Raw genomic sequence first — 25,174 nt, 5'->3', positions numbered from 1 at the left:
GTTAGATGGGCACATCCTTGACCGACTGGACTTAAGAATTTGGTGACGGAACCTGGGCATTTATATCTTTTTTAAGTTCTACTAGCTGTCCTAAAGCATAGTGAGGGTTGAGAATCATTGCCCCAGGCTCAGGCTGTGTACTGACTGGAGGCCCCCCATCCATGAACACCCTGACCTTCTCCTCTCCAAATGCCCCCAAGATTCATGTTAGGTAGGCTTGGATAACTATGTATTTATTGAGAATAAAATTCCGTGTTCTGAGGAATACTGTGGCTCACCCAGCAGTGGGGACCAAGTTTTCAATGGCCAATTCATGGGGAAAAAACTGCCATGAATTGTTCACTTTTCTACTAATTAATCCCTTTGCTCTAGTTGAGGTATTCAGAGGTAATTTGCTGAGGTAGTAGAATCCTAGCCGTCTTTTTTTCCTTTAGGAAACATCTTTAGAACATCTTTAGGGGAACACTGGCACCAGAATCTCCTGGAGCGTTTCTTTAAAATGCAGAGTTTTTGATTTCATCCCTAAACTACTGAAGCAGAGTAACTGGAGGTGGACAAGGGTATGATTCTAAAGGGGGAAGAAATAGCCCGCAGAGGTGGACAAGTCGGTTCTTGAGGGAGAAATATCTTAACTTTAACGTGGGTCTGTCACCTTTGTGGGTCTGCAGTACACAGCAGACATCCAGAACGTATGTGGTTTTACAATTTCTTGGTGGAACTTAGTGGGAGAGAATAATGAAAAGTAGGTTGGAAAGCACTGAACCGTGAAAAGTGATTCAAAAAACCATCCTCAAGTCGTTCCTAGAGATCCTAAAATTCGAGTTCTCTGTAGGGCAGGTAATCTGCATGTTAAGCAGTGTTCTGTGCAAATAGGCATTTCTGTGGCATTGATAACATAGCTTCTCTATTCCTCTTTTTTGCTTCCCTTCTTTATTGACATATAACATCAGATGAACTTTTGCAGGCATCTCTCGGAAGACTGTCAATTGTCACGGAAGCTCTCTCCTACATTTTTAGAAGTCCTGACACCGATGCTTCTGTTATCATTGCAAGGAAAAAATGACACTGGCTTATTTTGTTGTTGCTATTCATTGTAACTTTTTATTTAGAAATGAAATTAAACTTACAAATCATACAAAGAAAGCCCATGTACCCTTCAACCAGGTGGACTGTTTGCTAACATTCTGCCACGTGATCTGTCCTTCCCTCTGTCTAAAAAATGCCTTTTTGCAGGGCTTCTAATGAGGACAAAATTTAGAGCCCATGGTTATGTTTTGTTTCACTCTTCCTTGGATCTGTTGATTTCAAACATGAAATCTTCGTGAATACTGACCCACTGTTATGAGAATCGTGTGAGAGCAGTCATAGACTGCTGTGCTTTCAGATGTCCACCGCAGCTCCTGTGATCGCCAAAGCGCTTTTACTGTCATCAAGTTGCTATCAAATTACTATCATCAGTGGTTGTCATCAACACAGATACATCACAGTCATATCTAGACACTTAAAGTGATAATTATCAGGTGGACCGCTGGGTTTGGTTATGGTTGGTGATGGTGGGGACATCGGGGAAGACAGCTGCAGATTCTATTAATGATGATGTATTTTCATCCATTTTTACCCCAATAGCTGAAGATTTCAAGACTGAATGTTTCTTTTTAAATATCGAATCATGCCCCCCACACAGACATTTCGACAGAGTTTCTGTGGCAGCCTGATGATGAAGCCACAAATATACAATAAATGCTGAATCAGTTCCAAGCAGCAGCCCTATAAAAGGAGCCTAAACTTCATTATTCTGTTTGGTCCCCAGATGGCTCTTTTTCCTTAGGCTGTTTCCTTGCAGATTTTATCGTAATGGAAAGACTCCCAAGTCGTGGTGGTGTCATTTCACTTGACCGTCGATTCCAACCGTGTGGTTCCAAAGTCGCTGTGAACCCATACCTTTTTGGAGAAAGTGTTTTAACCTAAATTTGGACAGTTTCCTACAAAATTAGTTATTGTGAGGACACTAACATAGATCTTGATTCCTGTTGTGGTTGCTGAGTTGAAGGTGACCTTTCAACTCCCTTGTGACATGAGAGGCAAAGTGTCCTGATGCTCTTCATGGTTAGGAACACAGTCCTTGGAGTCACACTGCCACACTGTTTTAGATCCACCATGCGACCATCTCATAATTTTTAAGCCTCAGTTTCCTTCGCATAATTTATAAGCCTTAGTTTCCTTATCAGTTGTATTGATACTAATACAATTATAGTATTTGTATCATAGAGTTGGGAGAATCGATGTAATTCTTGTACTAAAGTACTGAGAGCAGTATCAGACCTTACGTACTTAGAAAAGCTCAGTGTGTACTTATTATGCAAGTGATATTTTCTTCAATATAGTTTTACATCTCGGTACCTTAGGCAATGTCCCGTTTCTAATCCTTAGCAGAGACATAGAATTTAGCACAGTCTACAGTCTGTGTATGTGAAGAACACGTTTCCTCATTTAGTCAAAAGTTGATTTTGTCTTATTCTTGCGCTGCACCCATGGTATTTGGGGGCAAATACCGGTCTGTATCCAGTCTCCGGTTCTGCTTAGTTCTATCTGATAGTGTGAACCATTTGTCAGAAAACAGTCTTCTACCTAGGAAAAGAAGATGCCAGATTCCCCCTCCTTTCCTCCTGAGGCTGATGTCTGGCTGGGTGAAGGAAGGGCTGGGGCTTATTCATCAGGAAGGGAGCTCTGCGGTTGCTGCGTACAGAGCCCTTCCTGGGCGCTCTTGGCCAATCCCCTAATCCACCTCGGGGCCACTCCCCGTACTGTGCTGGTGCTTTACTCTCATAGACCCTGAGAGCCGACTGTTGAAATGTCAGGAGTTCATGAATTGGTTGTAAAACTGTTAAACAAAGCCTGTATTAAAAACTAAAGTATAGGGCTTCCCTGGTGGCGCAGTGGTTGAGAGTCCGCCTGCAGAGGCAGGGGACGCGGGTTCGTGCCCCGGCCCGGGAAGATCCCTCATGCCGCGGAGTGGCCGGGCCCGTGAGCCATGGCCGCTGAACCTGCGCATCCGGAGCCTGTGCTCCGCAACGGGAGAGGCCACAGCGGTGAGAGGCCCGGGTACCGCAAAAAAAAGAAAAAGCCACAGGATTTTAAAAAATAAATAAAAACTAAAGTATATAAACTTACAATTAAGTAGATTCTAATAAAAAACGACGGTAAAGCTCAAAGCACATCACTTCCTAATCAGTTCACTACATTTTTCTCTTCTTTATGCGCTTGAAGTTATTTACATCTCTTTTGTGTGTGTGATAGAAATGCCACAAAATTGTGAGCTGGGTCACATCTCCTCCCAACCCTGGGTTCAGTGGTGCCACATTGGTAGCTTGAGATCAACCACGGTGGGAGAATTACACCCCGAGAATTGGCCAGTGCCACAAACCAGGGCTTGATTTATTTATCTTCATGATTGTCTAGAATTAAAGGAGTGATGGAGGAAATGTTAATGATGCAGGTTATACTTAAAAATGTGTCAGTAGCCCCTGTACTGTGAACACCACCAAAAATGTGGTAAACTATGGTTACGTTTTTCAGAAACTAATATCTGATTCAGCAAAGATGTCGCTCAGGTCATTGATAGATGGATGACGTTTTGACATCCTTCATTATTTCACTTTAATCTTACTCAGGAGTTAGGAAATCTTTTCTGTGAGGGTCAGATATTAAATATTTTAAACTTAGTGGTCACATACAGTCCGTGTTATACATTCTTCTGGACATTTTTTTTTTTTAATTATTGTTTTTCCTCACACACCCTTCAAGATGCAGAAATTGTTCTTAGTTCAAGGGCTATACGCTGGTGGCATTTGACCTCTGCCACTCATAGTTTCCTGCCCTCTGGCCCATACTCAGTAATGTCAATGAAAATATCAACCAAAACTTCAAGGTCACATTCATTAATTGTAACCATAGATTGGCTGTGGATACAGGAATTTTTAGTAAAAATCATCTAAATCATTCTGTAAGAATCAATTGGCTATATGGATATTACAATAAATTGTGGGCTGCACAGCCTTTATAGCAGTAAAATGTGTAGTAAATTCCTAAGTGCATATCCATCCATCTATCCATCCATCCATCCAACCATCCACCCATCCACCCATCCACCCATCCATCCATCCACCCATCCACCCATCCACCCATCCATCCATCCATCCATCCATCCATCCTTCCATCCATCCATCCATCCATCCATCCATCCACCAACCCATCCTTCCTTCCTTCCATCCATCCATCCATCCATCCACCCATCCACCCACCCACCCATCCACCCATCCACCCATCCACCCATCCATCCATCCATCCATCCATCCTTCCATCCATCCATCCATCCATCCATCCATCCACCAACCCATCCTTCCTTCCTTCCATCCATCCGTCCATACATCCATCCATCCATCCATCCACCCATCCACCCACCCACCCATCTATCCTTCCATCCTTCCACCCATCCATCCATCCATCCATCCATCCATCCAACCATCCACCCATCCATCCATCCTTCCATCCACCCATCCACCCATCCATCCATCCTTCCTTCCATCCATCCATCCACCCACCAATCCATCCTTCCTTCCTTCCATCCATCCATCCATCCATCCATCATCTAAACATCTCCATCTCCATCTGCCCTTGAGCATCCACAAGCACACCACTGTGGCCCACCTGCTCCTGTGGAGATAACCCATGCATGTTCTGTGCTTTGTAAGTAGTCTCCCTGAACCAGATGGCTCAGTCCCACCTTGGCTGTCAGTGCTGCCACAGACCCCTCTTTCTGCAGTGGTGGCTCCGATCCCTGTTGTGTCCCAGGCTGGTTAGTCCATTTTGCATCCTCTGACACAGAGCCATGAACCCTCAAGCTGCACTGAATCACCCCCCTCATCTGAGCCTGAACCTTTATTCAGGATTTAAACTGCAAGTGGGAGCAAGAGACCCCCCTCTAGCCTTTGTGCTGACCTCTCTTATTGTCTTAGTCTGCTCAGGCTGCAGACTGACAAATATACAAATATACCAGAGACTGGGTGGCTTAAAAACAACTTTGATTTCTCACAGTGCTGGAGGCTGGGAAGTCCAGGATCAAGGCACCCGCAGATTTGGCTTCTGGTGGTACCCAGCTTCCTCATTTATAGATGACCTTCTTCTTTTGTCCTCACCTGGCAGAGAGAGAGTTCTAGTCTCTTCATCCCCTTATAAGGGCACTAATCCCGTCATGGGGGCTCCACCCTCATTACCTCCTAATCACCTCCCCAATGCCCCTCTTCCTGATACCATCACATTGGGGATTAGGCTTCAACATATGAATTTGCGGGGGGGCGGGGGGGCACATACATTCAGTCCATAGCACTTACCTAAGGGATCTTTTCCTCCTTTGCTTAATATCCTGTGATCCTCTTCATTGGCCACAGAATGACTTCCAACTGCTGTAGTGTGATGTAAAATATCCTCCACAACAAATTCCTCCAAGTCACACACAGTCTGCCACTCCTAAGGGACTGTTCACTGCCCCTTACTCATCATTCTCCCACCATCCCCTGCATGGTCCTCTTCACCCTCTTTATCCTGCCTTACAAATTGTACACTCATCCTTCAATGAATATTGGTAAATGTGTGTTGCTTATATCCTACACTTAAATTGAACATTTAATAATCAAAAGGTTTTGAGAAAATTTAGAGTAAACCTTAAGATATGTGTTCAGTGATACATTATTATGGGTTTCATGACTTATAGTAATTATGCTAATAAGAATCATTTAGTGAGCCTCCGCAGTGGCAGGAGGGAGAGTTAGCTTTCCCAGTGGGGCTCGGCCTCACATCTGTCTAACCCCAAGGCCAGCGTGTCACAGATCTATATTAGGTGTAATTCACCACATGTGTGCATGGTGGATTCTACGTAGAAATCTGACAGCATTTTAGTCATGTTTTAACTATATAACATAATCTTCCTCTCTATTTGTGATCACACTAGTACAGACTCTTTGCTGTAAAGAATACAGAGCACCAAATAGATATCAGCTGGTTCAAGATGAATGATTTCATTTGCTAAACAAATAACTATTAGGGTAAAGGCGCTATTTTGATTCTGACAAAACCATTGGTAAACATAGTTAATGAACCTTCTGTTGTCACGAACAGACTTTTTAAAATTAAGGGTAAAAGTATGTGAGGGAACGAGATGTCTCTGCCCTCTGAGCTGTACAGTTAGAGCTGGGAAGATGGTGACAAACTAGAGATCGGAACACAGGGAAGATTTGGGGTGACGTAGAAAAGGGTATGTGTTCTGCCGACATTGCGGATTATGGAGAAAGTTAAAGGAAAAACAGTATGCTCAGTGAGGTATGAGTTTGAATCCGAACCATTTTGTACCGTTCTGTGTAATAAGGGACTAAAAGAGGAACTTTTGCTTTAGTTATTTGTGGACAAAGCATGAATGGCTTGTTATGAAAGCTACAATACTGCCGTTAACCGTGGAAACTGGGATCGTGTCTTGGGGAATGGATGGACCTCTTGGAGCCCGTGGCAATTTGCAGAGAATGAGACATAATCCATCTCCCAAGGGCTTTCCATGTCCTACCCCATCCACCTTTGCTGTTCAAATGGAAACATAAGTCACTTTCCAGCTGTGCTTTTATTCTGATGCGTAACATCTGTTTTGATTTGTCTGACATTACTAATTTAGATACACATGGCTTTGGGAGAATGATGGAAACAGGGCTAAGGGGTAATTGCAGGAAGGGAAGTTTAAACAAAGTGTAAACTTTTATTGTTTTAAGCCAATAAGTCCTAATGAGTTAAAAAAAAAGTGAAGTGAATAAAGCATACATGAGCCTAGTGGAGTCATTTCTTTCTTTTTATTTATTTATTTGTGTTCTATAAAGGGTGCACAAGCCAGGCACTTCAAAAAAACAAATGTCAAAGTGTGTTCCCCTTTCTGAGTAATTTGCATGGCTGTAATTAATGGGTCCTGAGGCTGACAGACCAACAAGTAAGTTTCAATGTGAACAGAAACACGGCCGCTCTTAAATACACACAAAGGTCAGATGGCGATTCGCGCATCTCCTTTGGCTTTCATGGCTATTTGAGATTTAGATACTAATGAAGTGCTGCACCTTTTGATTCAGGATGTTGAAGAAGGATGCCATGTAACTCTCCTCTCTCTCATTCTTCCAGCGCTGCGGCTCCTGAAGGAGGGGGCCGACCCGCACATGCCCATGTCTTCAGGAGGGACCCTGCTCCATCTGGTAAGAGCTGTGATGACCGGGTGAGCGTGGGTGACACCAAGTGGAAGGGGAACCAATTAGGGGCTCCAGACTCAGTAGCAAAATGCACGTGTAACTGATGATGATCAGAACGATGATGTGTTTCAAGTTAACAGGCTTGGATAATGATACATTAATATTTGTTAATTACTCACATTATAGTTCGTAAATAATGGAGTTCAAGCCTCTGCCCTAAAGAAGATGCTTTTGAACATGAATAGTATTCAACAAATAAGCAAAACAATGTTGTATCAATTATAGAGCATCAGGCAGCCATCCTTTCTTTTACTTTGACATCCTTTCTTTCACTTTCTTTATTGATCCAATGAGCTTGTGGCCCAGATCGTATAAATGTGACTAAAACTTTACTACATTCTTTTGGAAACAAGCAGGGAACGATTAAGTGAATAAACAAGTAACCACATAAACAAATAAATACAGTAGTTTTACATGCAAGAACTTTTTGCTGATTCAGTTAAGGGCAAAAATGAAGTAAAAGGGGATGTCAATAATTATTCCATTTAGTGGTCTTCAGGGCTAATTTAAAGCTTAAAACTTGATTTTGAAAAATGCCAAAATTAACATAACATAAAAGCCTAATTGAGAATTGTCTACCAATATTTTAAAAATGCTGTATTTCCTCACATTAGAGCAATCCATGTTAAAGGAGGTCACGCATCGATCTGATGGAAGCTCCCTAATCTGGTATTGGGTCTCAGCCTTGTCTGCCCCCTGGCGTCACCTGGGAGCTGTAAGATGTCAGTGTCTGCCTCCCAGCTCCCGCCCCCAGCCTGGAGAGTCTGACTCAATTTTTCTGGGATGCAGATGGAACATCGGGGTGGGGCACAGCTACCCCAGGTGATTCTAATTTACAGCCAAGGTTGAGAACCACTGCCAACGAGAGAACCTTGTGTCTGCCCAAGACTGGAGGCATCTGGGGTGCAGGCAGTCATATGCATACAGAGGAGTGGAAAAATAACTCAGAATATTGATGGGGAACACCATAGAAGAACGTCAGCCATTTCTCTCCAGCATTGATTGAGATGGAAAGAGAGATTTCTGGATTCCCTTTTCCTTCTCTGGAGTGTTTTGGTTTTGAAACCTCTCTCTTTTCTCCTCCGATCGTTACATAGCTTACGTGACATTTTCAAGGGCTCATTAGTCCTGGATCCTAGGTTTGGTTTTGACAAGCAATCTTAGACTAAGGACATGCTGTGAACAGCTTTCCATAGATAAAGATTCTCCTCTTGGTCACTCTCTTTGGAATCCTTACCAGGAGGTGCAGTACTTTATTAGGTAAGAAGCTGAGAAATAGAAGAATTAAGCTCACACAGTAGTAGATAGTACTGGAGCTTAAACTCTGACCATCTAACTATAAATACTGTAGTCTTTCCCCAGTAAATTCCCCAGTGATACCTGGATTAAGTTTTCAAACAGCAAATTATTCCAGTTGGGCTAGTGGAAGACAGACCTTTGCTTTGAACAAATCATGTCAGTTCATTGTTGGTATTAACCAGAAATGTAATGTATTCTTACCCTGTGTGTGTGTGTTTGACAGAAAGAGAGAGAAAGGAAGAGAAGTATGGCCACTTCTTCATATATTGGATTGGCCAAACAGTTCGTTCGGGCTTTTTCTGTAACATCTTACGGAAAAACCTTTTTGGCCAACCCAGTATATGATGTATCCAACTTTAATGAGCACCTAAACCTCAATCTTCCCAGTCAGCCGAGCAGCGGTTGCTTCCTTCACCTTAAATACAGCCAGAATGCTGCCGTCCCTCTTCACCTGGATAAACCACCCTCCCTCTTCCCGGGACCAGCAGCTTCTTCCCTCACCTCCCCGGCCCCGTCCCTGTGGACCCTACAGTCTGTTTCTCCCACAGCAACCAGATCGTGTCACTCCATCAAAATGCCCCAGGAACTTCCCTTCCCACTCAGGGCAAACGCCAGAGTCCTGCGACGGCCGCGTGGAACGTGCCCACACCTTTGTGCCCTCATCTCCAGGGAACCCTCCTGCTCTAGCTGGTCCTTTAATATGCCCACCATGCCCCTGCCCATGTGCTTTCACCCTTATTTCCACTGGAACATTCCCTCGCCGAAATCTGCATGTCTCACTCCCCCGCTTGCTTCGCCTCTCTGCTCAAAAATCATCTAACAGAACAACCTTCCAGGGCTTGTCCCAAAGGATACGGCAACCCATTCCCACCACCCCACCATCAGCTCAACTTTTATCCGGTTGTTTGTCTCATTCCTTGTAACACAGTTGCCACCAAACAGATCATAGGCTCAGGTGATTATGTTCTGTTTCCCAGACTGTCAGCTCCAGGAGGGCTAGGACTTGGCCTCTCATCACTGTTATATCTGCAGCACTTGGGAGAGCGCCTGGCACTTAGTAGGTGCTCAGTAGATTTGTCTGATAGGCACATGAACCCGTTAACTACTTACTTAATTAATATATAATGCTGTGATAGATATTAGGGGCGCAAAGATGCAAAACACAGTCTAACAGAGTTTAGTTTTCTGAGGGAGAAAGAAAAGTAAACCATGGATTACAGCAGACCTGGAAGCAGGATAAGCAGGTGATAGAGAAAGAGGAAAATGATGAAACCACTTGGCCACCTTCAGAGGTAGTTCTGAAGCCTTTTCTCATGCTCCTGATAAGACTGAATTACTCTTGTATCTAAGGTCTCACGACACATGATCCTTGCTTCTGCTGTCGATCTTGTCACAGTGGATTGTAATTAATGGAGGATGTGCCCTTTTTCTCTGCTGCTAGACTGAATTTTCAGAAACTGTGATGTCTTAGATACTTTTATATCCTTAGCATGTGATGCATGGTAGATACTCAACACATCATAAATGAATGAATGAATGAGTGGATGGATAGATGAACTGTCAGAATATAAGGATCTTTTTGGCTAATGAGAAGGTCCAGGTAACCGAGTCTAAAGGCAGTAGAGTCAGAAGAAAGAAGAAATGAGAAGATGAAGGTGATGAGGTAGATGGGAAGTGCTGCATTAGCTCTGGGTCCAATGCAAACACACTGCATTTTTATACTGTTAGACTTTGTGAGACTAAGATAAAGTGGCTTTGAAACCGGAATACATGTAAGTAAACTTCCTGACGGCTACAGGAATGTGGGCTCAGCACTGAGCCTCCTTTTCCCAGGATTACTGGGGAAGGGTAAGCTGGGACAAAGCGAGAGAGTGGCGTGGACATATATACACTACCAAACGTAAAACAGATGGCTAGTGGGAAGCAGCCGCATAGCACAGGGAGATCAGCTCGGTGCTTTGTGACCACCTAGAGGGGTGGGATAGGGAGGGTGGGAGGGAGGGAGACACAAGACAGAAGAGATTTGGGAACATATGTATATGTATAACTGATTCACTTTGTTATACAGCAGAAACTAACACACCATTGTAAAGCAATTATACTCCAATAAAGATGTTTTAAAAAAAACGAAAAATTGCAGGTTGCCAGAGAGACAAAATTACAGGGTTTCAAAATTCCTTAGGTACTGAAAAAGGCAATTTCGCCCTCAAAAATGTAAAGTGTGAGCAGCTCTGTGCTCACCCCACCTCTTGGGCATCCTGCAGTGTGAAGCCTGAGGCTTTATCAGCGCCGAAGCTCTAATTGTATAACTCTAATTGTATAACGTTAGAGCAACGTCTTTGAGAAAGTGGCATCGTATGCGCATGCAGGGCATCAGGAATAAACTGTGGAAGTCGTTGAGATTCCCCAGAGTTTCGCTTGTTTAACTCAATTATTATTCACTGAGCACCTCACTGTGAGTGGAGGTCTTGGGAAGACTCCTGGTAGAAACGCCACAGTAACATTTAAGTTGGAGATTAATAATTCCCTCTGTATTAAAGGTAGACAATTGACAAACAGGTTTTAATATTTTTTCATCATATACAATCTGTAGTTTTATCATCTTAAAATAAACTTTCAACAGTAAGTCTGAATTTGCATGTTTATCTACTCTTCATTCAATAATTTATGAATCAAGTGTATCGCAAGTATCAGGTACCATTAGAGGGGAAATAATGCCAACAAGTAACAATATCTGCACCCTAAGATTTTAGTCTCTGTGAGGGCAATATAGAAAAAACGCAGCTGTAACTCTTTGGAAGGAACAATGCTATGTATGGAGTTGAAAACAGAATCACATGGAACTTTGCTAAAATGCTGTCCAGGGTTTTACATTATGACTTTTCATACATAAGCTATGAAGAAGGAGCTCCTGATTGTAAGGAAACCCTCTTGCATGGAGTATGAAATGCGAGTTCTTTTGATTCTGTGCTGTGACAGCAGGAGACCATAGTGAAGCTTAAGTGAAATACATTAGAAATAGGAAAATCTTCTTTCTTTTACCTGGTGAATTCTCATTTTAACATAAAGGCAGGCATTTAAGCAGTGGAGTTCCACATCTCTGATGAAAACAAGCTGCAATGGATGTGCAAATATGCCCAAGATATTTGGTAAATGTCACAAGCAGATTAGAGAATAGTATATATGTTACACTCAAGACAGGTAGACATGGTGGCAGGGAGGAGAGCAGAGAATCTTTTCAACAGCTGTGAAAATCTTGAAGAATAGACAAGGAATTTTTAACAGTGACAGGTTGGGGAGGAGACAAGATCTCATTTTTTACTCTTTTACATATAGCTTGAATGTTTTAAATAATAAGCATGTATGTTTCACATAATGAAAGAAATTACACTGTCGTGGGCCCGGGGTTCAGTCCCTGGTTGGGGAACTAAGATCCCACGAGCTGTGCGGCATGGCCAAAAAAAAGATGAAAATAAAACAAATGAAACAAATTAATACAAAATACTTGTTAGAACTATGTTTTCTTTAGAAGCTTAAATTCTAAAAGTTTCGATCACTATTCTATTCTTACAAGAATATCTGGGTCTCCGAATCGGGCTGTTCTTCGGGCTTTCTTCTAAGTTTCTCTGAAGTCTCAGGAGCTGTAAGAAGCAGAGATAATTAGCAGTTTACTACAGCAGCAGCAGTTCAATGGCTTCATATCTTTAAAATCAAGCAGAAAATATTATGCTATGAAAAGAAGCAGAATATTAGGACTCTGGAGACAATGTTTAAAGGAATATCTTACTTTAGAAACCACCTAGGTATTAAAGAACAAAAAGAGTCTCTACGTGGAAGTTATCCATACTTTGCCCTGCTTGCCAGAGCGCCTGTGCATTGACCATGTAACTCCTTTGCTTTCCCAGGAAAACAAGGGTAAAGGTTGCAGGGGTACCTTCTAGCAAAAAAATGAATCCTACCAGAAGACAACATGCCCTCTCCAGGGGCTTTTCCTGGGGAGTTCCTTGGGGGAGGTGGAATGGGGGGGACATCCATCCAGGACAGTGCAGCAGAAAGAGAGACAAACGAAGAGGCAAGATGGAAGTGAGAGGACGATGTCACTGAGAGAAAGAGAGCTGGGCCGTTCTGATGTCTGGTGAGACTGCAGGATGCTGCAAGGTCCTGGAATGGGAAGTAGAGTTGCCATTGGCTGTGAACAATGACCCCTTTATGTTTTTTCAAGGATGTGATTTAAGATTCAAATTCCCGACTGTGCTTTGCTTTTTTTTTTTTTTGCGGTACGCGGGCCTCTCACTGTTGTGGCCTCTCCCGTTGCGGGGCACAGGCTCCGGACACGCAGGCTCAGCGGCCATGGCTCACGGGCCCAGCCGCTCCGCGGCATGTGGGATCCTCCCGGACCAGAGCACGAACCAATGTCCCCTGCATCGGCAGGCAGACTCTCAACCACTGCGCCACCAGGGAAGCCCTGTGCTTTGCTTTTTAAAATCCCACATGCCGCGGAGCGGCTGGGCCCGTGAGCCATGGCCGCTGAGCCTGCGCGTCCGGAGCCTGTGCTCCGCAACGGGAGAGGCCACAACAGTGAGAGGCCCGAGTACCGGAAAAAAAAAAAAAAAAAAATCCTACGTCTCTTTGGTCCATGAGAATCATGGCATCATAACTGGAAAGTCTGAGTCCAGGATGTAGATCAGTATCCAGCTGGATCCTGAATGAAAATCATACCTTTGTTCTGCAAACTGTGGGTGCATTTTTATTGTGATGGCCCACGTGCATGACCTAGGGGGTGAAAAAGCAATGGAAGAGCAAGCTGTGGAGATCCTTGGAAGGCCGTCAGAAACTGAAGGGAGTGACTTTTCCATTTTGAGTAAATAGATCACACAGAACTGGTTCATTCAACATCAATTATAAAAAAGAAAAATTCCCAAGTGAAATTACTGGTGAGATTTTTGTTTTGTTCTGTTTTGTTTTATCTGTGCAACAATGGAATTCTATTTGTCAAGAATCAGAACCCTTTCTTACAGGGTGAGGGCAATTAGACACAGAATTCCTGGGACTGTGCTCCCCTCCAACAAAATTTTCAATCAACCAGCATTGAAACCACTGGTGTGGGTCTTTCTAGGAGAATTGGAGTGTCGCATCCTGAAAGGTTCTCCCTTAGGGAAGTATGAAACTCCCCCACTCAGAGAGGCCTTCCTTAAGCAAACAGTTCCAATCATTTAATTGACTCTCTAGACATGCCAGGTTTCATGAAATCCCACGAATGCCTATTTTCATCCCTCCTCAGTGTTTTTCAGACTGTTTCCTACTCTGGGCTCTCCTCTGAGGCAGCTCCCTGGCTGACTGGACTTGCGCATCTTCTCTCTCTTTTGACTGCCTCCTTTGACTGCCCCCTTGAATGTAAGCTGTTGATTAGGGAGGACATCTAGTTCATAATACCAACCCTCTGGCTTGGCGTATGGTGGGGATGTGGCAGGTCCTCAGTGGATACGTATTTAATCAGTGGGTTATGAATGTCTCAACCCCTGCCCCTTAATCCTCGTGTTCCCATACTTAATTGTCCAGTTCTTACCAGGCAGCTGGGGACCCTCTGACTCTGTAGAATGCTCTGTACACCCTCCATCGCATTGAACTGTACTGTCTATTTCTCAAGGGTAATTACCATGTCATGGTCCTTTACGGATACATTGTCAGCACAGTGCCTGGAATACAGCATTGCCTAATAAAATCTTGGCGATTCACAGCGAAGCAAACCAGTGTTGCAGCTGAAGGAGCAGAGTTTACGTTCACGGAAAAGGATACCAGTGTTATTAGGAGTTTAAAATTTCAGGATGTGCATCAGGGGTACATCTGAACCCCTTTAGCAACGACCTGTTCCATAATTAGGGTCTGGTCCCATTGTCCAGAAGCTGTGCTGTTTGGAATGCCGGTAGAAATAATAACTGTACTTCAATGCAGTATTCTGGATAGTTTATCTATGGCAAGGTCATCTGGAGTATAAATACTTACCAGAGAGAAGATACATGCAAAGCAAAAGTGATAAGAAGTATATTCAAGATGACACTGTAAGGAATATGATCCTTCAGTGTGATATAGTGGCAAAGAAATGGAAGTGACTTGGCAGAGATCCAAGCACTGGCTGAGAAGGACGGCCCATGGGATTGACCCTGAATGCACAGGACCATATGGAAGTTCCAGAGTGATGTCAAAACTTTTGGACATTGCAACAGATTTGAATTCGTTTCGCTACTGATATAAATCTCTACCTCTCTGCCTCTCTGTATCTCTCTCTCTCCCCTCTCTCTGTCTCTGTCTCTTTCTCTCTGTCTCTGCCTGTCTCTGATCGTAGAAATGTTTTTGAACCACTAAAAACCCATAAACACAGGACAAGAAAATGGAACTTGGCTAATCCAAGTTGACTGTGTAAATCCTATTGCTTCTCCTCCCCCCAGAGCTGCCAGGCGGTGCAGAAATACAGTTTTTAATATTAGAACGACGCCTGGCACACGGTATCCACTCAATAAATGAATCTGCATCGAATTGGTTGTTGTCCTAGTACCTCTTTGCTGGTCTCCTCTGTCCCAACGGCTTTGTAATCAACACAGAGGAGGGAAAATAGATAATCATCGAGAAAGCTTACGTTACAGTAGATCTGACTCCAGTTTAAAAAAAAACAAACTGGCAACAGATAACTTACAGTTGTGAACCCTAGGATTTAGTGTGTGAACACAGTGTATATCGAATTTTTGATTTTCTGAGGGTAGATTTCAGGGTCTTTCAGGACATACTGCTCCCTAGCCAACCAGAACTAAAACATATAAAATACCCCTTATGATAATGTGGGGGGAAAAGACAACACATTTGAAGTTTAAAATTGTCTTTGTTTGTGATTTGGTTTCTATAGTTTTCAGAGTCTTTGGGGCTGAATCGATAATTCGCATTGTAGTGGGTTTTTATACGTTGAGAAATACCACCTTTGTTTACAAACTTAAAAATGAGTGAAAGGATGCATTGCCAGAGAAATTGTGAACTACTGAGCTGGTGTTGAAAGTGTAAGTGGTCACTTTCTAACTGTGGTCAATTCCATGAACGTCTCAGAGGAAGGAGCTATCGGCCATGTTGTTTTCTAAGTGTACCCTAAGAGGCAGAATGGAATATTCTGGTCACGGATTGGGACTGCAGAATTTAATATTTCATCGTGGAGCTAATCTTGGTCATGAGGAATGGGCAACTAAAGTACAATATAGGTGAAGATTCCTGAGTACTGGAAGGAAGACATTTTAAACTCTCGTATAGGGTGGGTGACCCAATGTACCTGATGCCTCATTGTTTGGTGGTGCTCAAAAGTGGAGCAAAGACCGTGGTCATGGTTCCTAAACCTTTGATGAAGCCTTGGACCAGGTTGGGGGAAGAGCATTGTATGTAAGGACAGAGTGGATCTTAGAAAGAAGCACGTGAAGGTGAACATGCAGTGATCTAGAAGAATCAATGATAAGCTGAGAAAATAATCCAGCTTCTTCAGGGTCCTAGGAAGGAATAACTTTACCTGCACAGGGGAAGGCTCCAGGAGAGATGTGGTGTTTCCAGAGAGATAGATTTCCACTTAGGTTCTCTGGACATTTCCAGATGAGGAACGTTTGCTTGAAATGGACTGTTCCAGAGGTCCAGTAGAAGGAAGAGTGTGTGGACATGAGGCGCCTGGGAGGCAGGTTGGTCAAGGGGCTTCAAAATTCAGGACAGGCTTCATGGCGTGTGCCTTGTACTTAGAAGGGCCCAAGCTTGCTTTCATGCTCTGCTATCGCCATCTTTAAATTCTTAGGAATATTTGAATAAAGGGCCCTCTGTTTTCATTTTGCATAAATTACGTAGCTAGTCCTGCTTGGTACTTCAAGAAGGAGACGACAGTGACAGGAGGAGCTGGGGACTTGTCTCCAGGTGGAAATAACTGATGTTGTCTGAGTTCTGTTGAGGGTGACAGAGCGGGGCCTCAGCCATTCTTATGGTTCCATAAAGTGTCCCCAGAAATTGCTAAACATGGTGAGAAACTGCCTGAATTGGGAGGGAGATTTTCTAGCTTGATGAAAATTCTTTCTAGGGAGAATGAAGTTTACTATCTAACAATAATACTGTAAGAACATTGTACCGGGAATATTCAGCCATCATCATCTTTGCAGACAAGTGTGATTAGAAGGTACTTATTGCTGTCAAATTATTATTCACGATCCTCTGAAATGTGAATCTAAAACTTACGTCACTTGAGAGGGCGGGTATCACTTTAAACACGGTATCTAATTAACTATGTTTTGGTAAAAGACTGAAAGCTAAACCTTAGGTATCTTTGAATCATCACTGTGGATTTCTGACGTGCAGGTTGAGGACATCTTGACAGGCACAGAAGGATGAGGTCACATCTGGTTTGATTATGCAGGGAGCTTTCAAAATGAAAAAGAGAGAAGAATAGGAATTACTTGCATATGAATTTCTTAAAAGAAATTGGGTCCAGGCCCCAAATTCTAAAATGGATGTATTAGCTTTTATTCTCTGGTCCTCACCTTATCAGTCTTTGTACCCAAACCTGCAGTGAGTGTGGATGGGGTCGTGGTTCATATCATGAGGCCCTGATGGTAGGGACTATTTGTTATTGCTACACATGACATGGAACATCAGATACACAGATATCTTAGTTCAAAACTGAAGCTAATCCTTCAAAGTTCATGTGTTTGCCATTGCCCCAAGTGCTTCCATGTGTCCCCAAAGTGGCACCCCTCAAATCTCCTTCCATATGGAATGTGCACCATGATTTTGCATTGTCCTTTTTGTACATTCTTGAGGGTACCAGCGAATGAAGAAAGATATAGAGATTCTTCAATGACTGTGTTATAATTGTGAACCACAATTCATGTATCTTTTTTTAAGTTGAAGTATAGTTGATGTACAATATTATATAAGTTATAGGTGTGCAGTATAGTGATTCATAGCTTTTAAAGGTTATACGCCCTTTATAGTTATTATAAAATATTGACAAAGTTCAAATCTTCTGCCTACTTTTTAAAATTGGGCTGTTTTCTAACGACTAATTATAAAGGTAATTAAATAATAACAAAACATACATATATCTCTGTAGTACCCATTTCCTGTGCTGTCAGTCTCAGGGGTTATCAATCAGTTTGAAGTTTTCCAACAACTCACTGAGGCTCCGTTCATTTATTTTGTCATTTTTCTCTCTGTGTGTCATTTTGTATAATTTATATTACTGCCTTCAAATGACTAATCTTGTCTTCTATAATATCTAGTCTATTTTTCTTTCCCCTGTCCATGGATTCAATTTTCCTTTCAGTCTTATATGTGCTTCTTTCCTTGTAGGTTAGTTGGGGAACATGAATACATTCTTCCCCAGTTTAGCTCCACCTCCCAAGTTCAAAAATTGGCATTGAAGTTGTCTACCTATGGAAAGGAAATTTGGATTAGGTTTATTCCAAATAAGCCTATCATAGTTTGTTATCATAGTATACTTTCTTTTATTTCTTTTTTTCTTTTTTCAGTGTGCCCGGTATGATAATGTCTTCATTGCAGAGATCCTGATTGACAGAGGGGCCAATGTCAACCACCAGGACGAAGATTTTTGGACACCAATGCACATTGCTTGTGCATGTGATAACCCTGATGTTGTCCTACTGCTTGTATTAGTAAGTAAAGCAATTCAGTTTATTACCATTTGAAGATTTGATGGCATATAAAAGTCTGCATATTTAACCAATAATACTTCACAATATATAATACTTCAGGTGAGAAAAAAAATGTGTGTATATGTCATCACTTATTTGCCTGGAATTACAAGATAATTAGAGACTAAGGTTGTGGGTCACCACATAGTTCATAAAACAAATTGTGTAGATGTCACACCAAGCTCTGTTCCTCTTGCCTTTTTCTTGGAAATTATATGTCTTGATACCTCGCAAGTCAGTGCTAACTAAAATGGTTTGATAATTGTTGTTTTGTCTTTCAATTCATTCTCCTAATTTTTAGCCAGACTAGGTATATGATTGTAAGGCTATGTGGCCTATATTGGATCTTCTTCTCTTGTTTAAATCTAGCAAAGAAGTGTCTACAACTTTTGTTTACATGAAAGTGAAAACTCTAAGTATAAAAATCACTGGAGTTATTTGTCGTCATTGTCTTGAGTTACAGCTTAGACCCTGACATGGGTCCTCGCACGTACTATAATTATTTTAGAATTGAGATTCTTTCTGATTAGTTTATCTCTAACAAAGATTTTAAGAAATTATGCAGGATATTTTAGAAAGCATACTAGAACATAAGAGTAAGAATGAATGATTTGCTTTTTTTCCCTTTATTAATAAAAATTGCATAATTCCTTAATGATTTTGTATTATGTGCCTGGCTTTTCACACGAGCCCTCAAAATTTCACATACAAGCAAATTGGTGCTCAAAGATATTAAGCAACTTGCCATAGGTCAAAAAACAAACTATATCTCTGAACTTAAGGTCATTGTCCAAAGTCTGTCCTTTCTCCCCAGTGTCATGCTGCCTGTCTTAACAAATTACCACATACTTGATAGCTAAATACAAGAGAACTTTATTCTCTTACATTTTGGAGGCCAGGAATCTGAAATCAAGGTGTCGGCAAAGCTGTATGCCCCATGTCAGCTCTAGGGAAGAATTCTTCCTTGTTTCTTTCTAGCTCCTATGATCCCTTGCAGTCCTTGGTGGTCCTTGGTTACAGATGCATCACTCCAGTCTTTGCCTCCGTCATCACGTGACCCTCTTCGCTGTGTCTCTGTGTCCAAATACCCCTCTCTTTTCTTTATAAATGCACCAGTCGTAGGGTTTAGGGTCCACCTTAACTCAATACCACCTTATCTTACCTTGATCTGCAAAGACCTTGTTTCCATAGAAGATCACTCACAGATAGTAGCCTTAGGACTTGAACATATCCTTTTTTAAAAAACACAATCCCACTACACTGCTTTCTTCCCCCTTTTTAAAATCCTAAGCAGAAGTCGTTTAGGATGAAGACCATGAATGGAGATTTCCTTAATCTTGTAAGACGTTTAATTTGGTCTAGTTTAGTCTAATTTGTCCCTCAAGAATTTGTAAACTTTTTTTGTTTTTATAGTAGAAGTGTATTATATCACTAGAAATGTGTTCCTTTCAACTCCTGGAAGATGGCAGCTATAATAAATAAATAAGGAAAGGTAAAGGAAATAAAGACAATTTAGCTTGAAATAGAATCATTTGGGGGAACTAGTACTCTACAGGAAAACACATGAAAAAGTACTTAACTCATTTATAAGAACAAATCTTCACTTTATAGAACCTGAGCCTAAGAGGAATTAAACTAACAAGTCAGCACAAAGGCAGTGAGATCTACTTAGTATTTGCTTAGTATTAAAGGAAAATTTAAAACACATCTCAGAAGGGAACCCTGTGGTCTTTTGAGTGATACTGTGAAATCATCAACTGTGCACTTTTTGGAATTCTCAGAACTCATAGGACACCAGGCTAGATTTTTAAAGAAATGGCTTGGTCTATAGTAGTTGTTTGAAACTTTTTTTTTGGGTAGTTCAACCACTGGATGACTTGGGCGAAGCTGGGCTATAATTATATGAGAATGAGATAGAAGAGTTAGATTCATAGCTTTTGTGGTTTTCCTATGTTTTTATTTTTTTTTCTGAATATTAGTCGAGAGATTCAGAATATTAGTTGAGAGTCACTTTTTCAAGGCCCGTCTCCATTTAGTTTCTCTCAGTAATTATGATTAGTTACACCAAACCTTTGCCAAATTAGGCTTTCTATTTTCATTTCATTCATGCAATTCTCAGGAACCAATATTCATGCGACTGAGCTTGAATTCTTAAAATCCTTCTTCCATTTCCTCAGTGTACACTGCTAGATGAAGACTTCCCCTTCTTGAGTTCAGAGAGTTTGTCAGCCCTTAATTTCACTGCCAGCCAAGATTTCCTTCCTTCATTATAGAATATCTGTTTCTTATTTCTGATGGAACAGAGTAAGAGGATCTACCTTCTTTGTAGTGTCTGCGCTGAGTCCTGGTCTAGGCATCTCATAGGATTCTTACAATTTAATGTCACAGGGACAGCCAAGAGAAAGGCTCAGTACATGGCAGGGTTGTGATTTCAAGGTGCAGAAGCTATAACTACTTGCAGATGACTCCCCTTCAGCATATAGGGACTGTTGCCGGGAGTAGCATGGGTATCAGAAATACCACTGATAGACTAGAAGTAGCAAATAACTTGGACCACCCAGACGGCAGGAATGAAGCATGTTTATAACCAGAGCTGGGATTAGGGCAGCCCGTGAGGACTGGTACCTGGGGTGTCAATTACACTATAATTATAGAAATAAGTTAGCCATATAGTGGCAAATTACTTAGGTCTTCCTTGTGACTCTTTGCATAACTGAGGAGATATACATGTGCTTTGCTCCCGTTGAGGTTAAACAGTGTCTTCCTAGGAAAATCAATAAGCACTGGCACCAGTCCCATTTCCCAAAACAGATGCTTAGAAAAATAACAACAGTTTGAAGAAGTACTAAATCATTGTCCTGAACGGGGACACCCTCATGTCATTGTCAGACTCAATGATAGCTCCATTTTGATGAGGTGAGCTCTCTACACTCCTTTTTTTGTACTTTTATTGTATTCCCCTATTCTTTGGCATTTCCCCCCAGTTGCTGCTAGGATCGTCAGCATATTGCCTGAGCTCCTTTTTCTTTCACATTATCGTGTATGTTGTGCTTGTTTAAATACGATTTACTTTTCCCTTTGTTCTCGTGTGACACAGTTTCTGTAACTCCTACTTGTTCCCCTGGCAATAACTCAATTTTATTAATGGCCAGTTGCCTTTATAATAAATATCTCTTCTGCCTAGAACAATTTGATTTATATTCATTAATTATTTATCGAGCTTATATCAGTGGTGTTCATTAGGGAGCTCTAAGTTAGGCATTACCTAAATTATTAGCTTCCAGCAAGTCACAGAAGTAACTAGCTGGTGCATACACGGCTGTTTGTTAAAACAGTGCCAGCACTTTATAGCGACTCAATGTATATATATCAATACTTGCTGAATACATACACAAATGGCTGAAAGAATGGCAGGCCAATTTTTGGAAGTCAGCCTGAATTTAATATTGACATTATTAACTCATGTTATATCTAAAAAAACCCTGTCTTATAGCCACATTCATCTTCCTCCATATTCTAGAATTCTTCATCCTACTCATTCTACACTTGTATTTAGAAGTGCTTGCTTCAGCACACATGATCTCAAGGTCAGATGATATTGCTTTTCTTTACCAGGCGGAATTGAGAGCTAGAAACTGGATTTACTTCATGTGTAAACATAGAATTAAATCTATAATTGGGAAGAGGGTTATTAACATTTTCATGGTCTGCAATGCCCTATTTCTCACACCATAGAATAACCCAGCCTCATATGCAAAGTTATATATCTGCCCGTTGCTGTTATTCATTTACTGATGACTGTCTTTAATCATTAACTAATATTTATTGATCACCAACTATCTTTAACATAATTCCTGCCGTCAAGGAAGTTATTGTTTGTTCATTCATTCAGCAAATATTTATTGAGTGACTACTATGTTCTGGGTGCTACACAGTGAATAATAAGACATTTTACATTATAGAACAATGACAAAAACAAACCAAAGCAAGTAATGTACGTGTAACCACTGAGTAACTTGACTAATGGATTCAGCAAATCTGAGTAGCCTCATTACCACCATGTCATAACTAGCCCACCATCCGTCCATAGAAATAATTTGCTTTCAAGTAAATGTGGGTGAAATACATCATCATAAAAATCGTAATTACTATAGAAATATGTTCCCGCTAACAACCTCAAAAGAAAGATTTATTTTACTTCCAGAACTAAATGTCATCGTACGTTGTTCAGTGCTGCATGTCCAGTCTTCTTTCCATTTTCCAAACTGATGAGTAAGGGACACTGTGCAGTTACATATTTGAGTGCCTTCTGTTCTGCACTGAGGGGGTCACCAGTGAATAAAAGAAGCACAAATCCCTGCCTCTTTGGAGCTTACATTCTACTGGGGAGAAACAGGAAAAAACACCTAAGTGGATGAAGTGTACAACATGTCAACTAAAGCGAAATGTTGGAGGGGCAAGGAGAGAGGGGTAGAGAGTCTTAATGGATGTCCTGATGGAGGGGTGACATTTGAGCTGTGAGCCTTGTGGACTGTGGGTGCATCGTGGGCTGGGCAGAGGCAACGGGTGAGGGCAAGCTGTGGGGCAGTGGCTCGTGTTAGAAGAAGAGCAAAGGAGACCCAGGCAGTTCTCTCATGGAGTGGACGCGGGCAGGGCAGAACGAGAAGTCAGAGAGGCGACAGGAGCTCATCAAGCCCCTTGCTTGGACGTTAGAATTTACTTTTACCCCAGGTGATGAGGGGGCCTGTGGAGGGTTTTCAGTGGAGAGGTGACGTGATATGACATCCATTTAAAAAGATCCACTCTGGCTGCTCTGTTGAAAATACACAAAGGGGCGGGGGGAACTCTTAGGGGACGCTGTCCCACTGTCCGGGCCAGACATGGTGCAGGTGGTGAGAAGTGGCCGACAGTGGGAGTATCTGGAAGGTCGAGTTGTCAGTATTTGGTGTGCGATTGGATTTGGGGCTTGAGAAAAGAGCAGGAGTCGGGGGGCCTCCACTTTGTTGGCCTGAGAACTGCAGGGTTGGAATCTGTGTTTGCTGAAATGGAGAAGGTGTTTAGAATAGCGTGAGGGGTATGGGGTTATGTTTAAAAAGGAATGAAAAATGTATTTGAATCACATTTTTTCAAGTTCTTCAGGAAAGCATTATCTGTAGAAATTTTCATTGATTTGCAAGGTAATTGTTTATTGTGAGTTTTTGTTAAGTGGAGATGTATGTGTGCGTCACCATCATATGCTAAACGGCATTAGATCGTTGCTATTTTAATTGAATCACAAATGGTTTCATGTTTTGGAGTAGACATAGCTACTGTGAATGTTGTCAGTACTTTTGCCAGATCTACAAAACTCTAGCAGATATTAATAATTAACTTTTATACAGCCCTCCCTATATGATGAGTGTTTTTCTACGTGCTTTATAATTATTAATTCACTTAGTCCTCACAGAATCCTGTATGTATGTGCTAGCTTTTTCCACTTTTACTTTTTATAGGTGAGGCAACTTAGTGAGGCTAATCTACATGCTGAAAGCCAGTTGATAGTGGTAGAGGCGAAATTTGATCCCATGAAGGCCAGCTTCAGAACCTGAACCCTGACCGCTCTGATGTGCTGCCGTATTGCTTATGATAGAATTCACATGGAGCAACAAGTCCCCAAAGTGGACAAATAAGATCATTATTTCTATTGCAATATTATACATTTCCCATTAAAACACAGTTTTCTAACTTGAGTACTTAGACTATGGGAGGAAAGTTAAGAAGTATTATGATACATTGTAATACATTATTCGTGGGGGTTCTGTTCTATAAAGTCATCACAGACACTGACTTAGTGAATACAAGACCAGGCTCCTAGGGGACTTACAGTGTTAGGTTCCTGCGTGCCTCTGCTCACAACATGTTCATCAACAGATCTGTACAGCTTTATTTTTTTACAACTGTGTTTTTAGCACAAACTTTATTTTTTGTGTGTTTCTGTTTAAAGACACCTAATTTAAAATATGTTGTCGACTCATAAACCTTGAACTCACGGCAGTGACACTATAACTCGGGCCTGAAAAAAGCTTATGCAACGCACATATTTTCTATTAAGGCTCATCACAGCCTCCTTGCCCATGGAAACACTAGACAGCACTTCTGCAGTACGGTTGGGGGCCACTTGAAACAGTGAAATCACCAAGAAAAAGCTCAAACACATGAAAAATGGCACTGAGTAGACTGCAGTAAGACCATTTTTTTACACTATGAGAGCTGAAACAAGAAGGCAGAGCAAGGCCTCATGGGACCTGAGCTTTGAATGGGCACCTTGGGTGGCTAGAATTTTCCACCACTCTGGGCATATGCACGGATGACCAGCAAAGTACCATCAGTGTTGATTTGGGATTACAAATTAATTCTAGCAAGTAGGCAAGTTCACAAATATAAAATCCATGAGCAATGAGGATTGACTGAATTTATTACTAAGTAAAACAATTGACCGATTTTAGGATTTTAATTGTGAAAAAGAAACCCAGTGTATTTTAGGAATTGGGGTGGCTCAAAAAATGATGGATTTCTACAGTATATTTTCAAAATTTAGACTTTTTAGTACCATTATTATTTTCACAATTTCCATCACATAGTTGAACAGGGTTTTGCAGTTTCCTAGAAGTTTCATAGATAGCTCACTGAGTATGTGGAGCACATCTATGACAAAAGCAATGCACTTAATATATTATCCCTATTTTTACATAAAGAAATCTAATATCAGAGAGGTTATGTAGTAGAATAAAATCTCAAATCTAAATGTTTTCATTCCCAGTAAAGTATTTTACTGCATTAATA

At 41.6% G+C, this 25,174-nt stretch overlaps 1 protein-coding gene across 1 annotated transcript in view; it reads left to right on the top strand.

The window, feature by feature from the left end:
• The window catches only part of MYO16 (myosin XVI), a 424,969-nt gene that overhangs the window by 56,875 nt on the left and 342,920 nt on the right, over positions 1–25,174 (top strand). Inside the window, exons 3-4 of the mRNA XM_082675412.1 lie at positions 7,210–7,280; positions 18,170–18,313. Coding sequence (XP_082531538.1) covers positions 7,210–7,280; positions 18,170–18,313 — 215 coding nt within the window. The remainder of the gene's footprint in view (positions 1–7,209; positions 7,281–18,169; positions 18,314–25,174) is intronic.

This window comes from Grampus griseus (genome assembly GCF_964374135.1).
Source record: "Grampus griseus genome assembly, chromosome: 18".
In the NCBI taxonomy this organism is placed as follows: Eukaryota; Metazoa; Chordata; class Mammalia; order Artiodactyla; family Delphinidae; genus Grampus; species Grampus griseus.
This window is presented reverse-complemented; position numbering and strand designations above follow the sequence as displayed.